The sequence below is a fragment of the Neophocaena asiaeorientalis genome, unplaced genomic scaffold (assembly GCF_003031525.2).
Source record: "Neophocaena asiaeorientalis asiaeorientalis breed wild unplaced genomic scaffold, Neophocaena_asiaeorientalis_V1.1 scaffold65, whole genome shotgun sequence".
Taxonomy (NCBI): domain Eukaryota; kingdom Metazoa; phylum Chordata; class Mammalia; order Artiodactyla; family Phocoenidae; genus Neophocaena; species Neophocaena asiaeorientalis.
The window spans coordinates 11,200,471-11,205,572 of record NW_020173215.1 but is presented as its reverse complement, the minus strand read 5'-3'; the positions used below and the strand labels follow the sequence as shown (position 1 = coordinate 11,205,572).

General features: G+C 41.1%; 1 protein-coding gene across 1 annotated transcript; it reads left to right on the top strand.

Moving 5' to 3' along the window:
- Positions 1–1,971: 1,971 nt before the first annotated feature.
- PABPC4L (poly(A) binding protein cytoplasmic 4 like) lies at positions 1,972–4,887 on the top strand. The gene is given in 2 exon segments (XM_024745113.1): positions 1,972–2,281; positions 2,284–4,887. Coding segments are annotated over 2 exon segments (1,239 nt in total). The 5' UTR covers positions 1,972–2,188; the 3' UTR covers positions 3,430–4,887.
- Positions 4,888–5,102: the final 215 nt, after the last annotated feature.

Below are 5,102 nucleotides of genomic sequence, written 5' to 3'. Positions count from 1 at the left end.
CCCAAAAAAAAAAAAAAAAAAAAAAATCTGGTAATACTGAATATGATGATCACTTTTATTTACATTAAACAATGCCATATAGTGTCTGAATAAAGTATGTGCCGAAATCCACTGACGGTATTCACCAACTACGTCAGCGGCCTTTTTTTCTTTTTTAATTGCAGCCTAGAGAATGTGGTTGAAGAAAAGATTATTTATTTGAACAATTGATCCTACAGGAGCAACACATAGCAGAATAAATTTCACAAACAAAAATCATGAATCAGGATGAAGTTAAGAGTAATCATAAAACCATTATTCAACATCTGATAGGTTAAAAGCAATTTGGATTATTATAGTGAAAATCACCCTCTAGCTTAGTTGTGTGTATGTGTGTGTTTAATGTATCACTGAGAATGAATTTTGTTAGATATCATCTTCTGAAAGAGAAATATATTTTTTATAGTCCTTACATTAGAAAAGATGCCACTCTGGGGACTCACTCGTTCAGCCAAAAAGTCTTGTTACTCGGAGTGTAGTTCAGAGACCAACAGAATCTGCATCACTCAGGAGCTTTTTGGGAAGTGTAGAGTTTCCAGTTCATTCTGGTTCCAAATGACTGAATCAGAATCTGCTTTCAAGCAAGATCCCTTCTGGATTTCTATGTCCATTAAAGTTTGAAAAACACTAAATTAGCCTTATATAAACTGATCCGTGCAATTCAGTTTTGCAGGTTACATTCTGTAAGATGCATGATGATTCAAATTTAAGGTTTTATAGGAATGACGTTACGGAATTTATTTAATGCTAGAGGAAATGAAACCAATGTTAATCAAAACCTACTCTGTGCCAGATATTAGGTTAGACATTTCCAAATTTACTAATTCATTTAATCTTTACAATACTCTTTGAGGTAAGGGACACTATTTCCATTTCTCTGGGCATGAAAACCAACCTCAGGTTAAATATCTCATCTCCTCCACGCAGTGGATTCTTTCAGTAAATACTGAGCATCTCGTTTCTGCAAGTCCCTGAGTTAAGTCAGTGGGGAAATAAAATGGGCATGGTCCCTACTGTCATGGAATGTAATACAATATATTTTAATTAGACAAATGCTACGAAAATACGAGGCCTCTAAGAGCGAAACCTAAACTTTTTCAGAAGTTGTATAGGGAAAACCTGTATTTGGAAAGAGCATCAAAAGTGATTGCTGAGGGACTTCCCTGGTGGTCCAGTGGTAAAGAATCTGCCTTACAATGCAGGGGATGCAGGTTCCATCCCTGGTCAGGGAACTAAGATCCCACATGCTGTGGGGCTACTGAGCCCGCACACCTCGACTAGAGCCAGCGTGCCGCAAACTACCAGAGCCCACACGCTCTGGAACCCGCGTGCCACAGATAGAGGGAAGCTCGTGCACCACAACTAATATCCCGTGTGCTACAACTAAGACCCGACGGAGTCAAAAATAAATAAATAGATAAATAATAAATAAATCTTTAAAAAAAAAAAAAGTGATTGCTGAGGAACACAGTTTTGTCAAGTTGGCCCTGAACAAAAGGCGAGCGTGTCATGGAGTTTAGGAAGGGGATCCAAGGGGCAGTTGAGGCTGGAACATGGCAGGAATCCTGCAGAACTTTGAAGAACAAGGTGCGGAGGTTGGAGCCTACCCAAGAGTCGAAGAAAGCCACTGGAGGGCTTGAAGCTAGAAAGTGACAAGCCCTGATCCACACTTGGCAAAGCTCCTGCAGTCAGACTTACGCCAGGGCCTGCGGGCGGGTGGGTTTATTAGGGCCACTCCCCTAGGCTGCCTTTCTCCACCCCGGTCACCGCCTCCCGCTCCTCAGCTGAGCTGTCCGAAGTGGGTGGGAAGTGAGCGAGAGGGGCGGGGGAAGAAAAACATTCTCCAAAAACATTAAAAAGAAAACATCCCCCTGGGCAGCGAGTGCGCGGGAAGTTTGTAACTTTAAACCGGCCTGAGCGAGGCCTATTTTTATTCAGAAACCAGCGACCGGAGAATGGCTGTGGAGAACGCTGAGATGGAGGGCCAGCCCGCCACTTGAAGATTCCTCACCAAGTGGCTGGGAAGGACGGCTTGACCTAGGAATCTTTCTTTGAGATTTCAAGGTTCTGTCGCCCCCTCCCAGGGTTGGACGGACTGGTTGGGGCTTTTGACTGAGGTTGCTGCCCGAGCCTGGAGAGCTGTACGTGAATGAACCGCCTCGCCTGGCCTCAGAGCGCTGACTCTGAGGCCACCACGCTTGAGCCCGGGCTACCCTCCTGCAGAAGTCACTCCAGGAGCTCCTTAGGGACCGGCTTGCGGCGGTGAGGAGCCAGGAGATGCATGTAGCAGCCAAGTACCGCCAGGCCTCCCTGTACGTGGGTGACCTCCACGCGGACGTCACCGAGGACCTGCTGTTCAAGAAGTTCAGCGCTGTGGGGCCCGTGCTGTCCATCCGCATCTGCAGGGACCTGGTCACCCGCCGCTCTCTGGGCTATGCCTACGTGAACTTTCTGCAGCTGGCGGATGCCCAGAAGGCCCTGGACACTATGAACTTTGACCCGATAAAGGGCAAATCCATCCGTCTCATGTGGTCTCAGCGTGACGCCTACTTGAGGAAATCTGGAATTGGGAACGTGTTCATCAAGAATCTGGACAAATCCATTGATAACAAAACCCTTTATGAACACTTTTCGTCTTTTGGGAAGATCCTGTCCTCCAAGGTGATGAGTGATGATCACGGCTCCAGGGGCTATGCGTTCGTGCACTTTCAGAACCAGATTGCCGCCGACAGGGCCATCCAGGAGATGAATGGGGCACTGCTTAAGGACTGCAGGCTGTTTGTTGGCAGATTCAAGAGCCGCAAAGATCGGGAAGCCGAGCTCCAAAACAAAGCCAGTGAGTTCACCAATGTTTACATTAAAAACTTCGGAGATGACATGGATGATGAGAGACTGAGGGAAGTTTTCAGCAAATATGGAAAAACCCTGAGTGTTAAGGTGATGACAGATTCCAGTGGGAAATCCAAAGGCTTTGGCTTTGTGAGTTTTGATAGCCACGGGGCTGCCAAAAAGGCTGTTGAAGAAATGAATGGAAAGGACATAAATGGACAACTGCTTTTTGTAGGCCGGGCACAAAAGAAAGCAGAACGACAGGCTGAGTTAAAGCAAATGTTTGAGCAGCTGAAACAGGAAAGATTTCGGCGGTGCCGGGGAGCAAAGCTCTATATTAAGAACCTGGATGAGACCATTGATGATGAAAAGCTACGGAGGGAATTTTCTTCATTTGGATCAATTAGCAGAGTTAAGGTAATGCAGGAAGAAGGGCGAAGCAAAGGGTTTGGCTTGATCTGCTTCTCCTCTCCTGAGGAGGCCACTAAAGCAATGACTGAGATGAATGGCCACATCTTGGGCTCCAAGCCGCTCAACATCGCCCTGGCCCAGAGGCCCTAGGAGAGGAAAACTTAATGCACCAGCCAGTGTTTGTAGCAGCTTGGGGGATGTCAGTGATCTCTGCCTGAATCGTCCTCAGTAAATTTCAAATCCCAGCTGATGGCTGCTTAGTTTAGTAAACATTATGATCGATACAAAGCTATTTATTTTTCTTTGGAGGAAAATTAAGTGAATCTTAGAACCTTGGTTCTTTTATAGAGGCACACCATCTAATTATAATATGGTATCTTTTTCTGATTTTGTTGTAGTGCTCATAGCAATAAGTATAATTAGATACATATTTACTGCATTTTGAATGAACTGAAGTGTGGTAATTCTTTGCATTTATTGCATACTTTTTCTTATTTTAATAATATTGCTAGCTTTAATTTCTTCCGTGAAAATATGCCCAAAGTAGTTCTTATACCCGAGGATTGCAAAGTAATTTATTTTTACAAACAAATTTTCTAATTTCTCATCAATTTTTTTTTAAAGAAACCAAAGTTTAAGAATTGCTACTACAAACTCAATATCTAATTTCATTTTGAATTAATGTTTAAAATACTAGGAAATAGTTGAATTTCCTTTCAATTTATATCCTGAAATGGTGTTTTTCTGATGGCTGAAATTAATGATGGAGTTTTTTAATGTTGCCTACAAATGTGCTTTATAGGAAATTTTACCATTCTTTCCATTGGTTGACATAATCCAGGTGCTTGCTGGTTATCAAAATTGTGACTTGAATAGTAAAACCTTAACTTCCACATTCCTTAAGTTATAAGCCTGTATCATTTCAGGTCAAAAAGTTGGCCTAGTCTTAATTCTCTTCATACGTATACGGCATAAAATTATGCCTTAAGTTTTGAACCAGGTACCAACATTATAAAAGTCATATATAGAAAACATAGACATTCTGTTTAACAACTGTGTTTTCTAATCTCTGTTATATGTTGTAACATGTAGTGATATTGTCTCAGGGCTCAGAACAGTGAGTTTATGTTTATGAACTCCACGTCTCCTTTTATTAGACCGTAAGAACTATGTAACCCATGAAGGCTCACTTTTAGCCTTGATTGATCAGAAGTTCACTAATTGATTTTCTGATAAACTGAAGTTACATCACTTAGCCTGCTTTCCAGCATGATTTTTATTTCAGTCCCATTCCCAGATCTCTTCTTCTCTCCTGCTTTTCCTCTATATTACTCAGCTCCTCTATACTTTTTAAAAAGGGTTTTATTATACTGACTTTTACTGTGTGCTGTTTGAAATCCACTTTGGAAATAGATGCAAGAGTTATTTATTTACATTTAAGTAATTACTTTTAAAATTCTGATTCTCTCATACCAAAGGTGTCTAGAAAATAGTTTTGTTGTTGTTGTTTTATTTTTTTTTTACTCTGCTTTGTTGTTTCCTGTAACCATATATTCAAGTCTTCTGTTTCATATATTACCAGTACAAAAGAAATATTAAAATATTTCCGTGGCAATACTTTAGCTATGAAAGAATGAGAAAATCTGTTTCTGTTTATTTTTGTATGAACTATATGTATATTCATTGCACATTTTCTAAATTTAAAATCTCTTTAAACAATGAAAAATTATGGACAATGAAAAAATTATGGCAACACATAATCCTATTATACAGACAGATCTTCTGTTACAGTTTCTTGCATCTCCTCCCAAATTTTTCTCTAT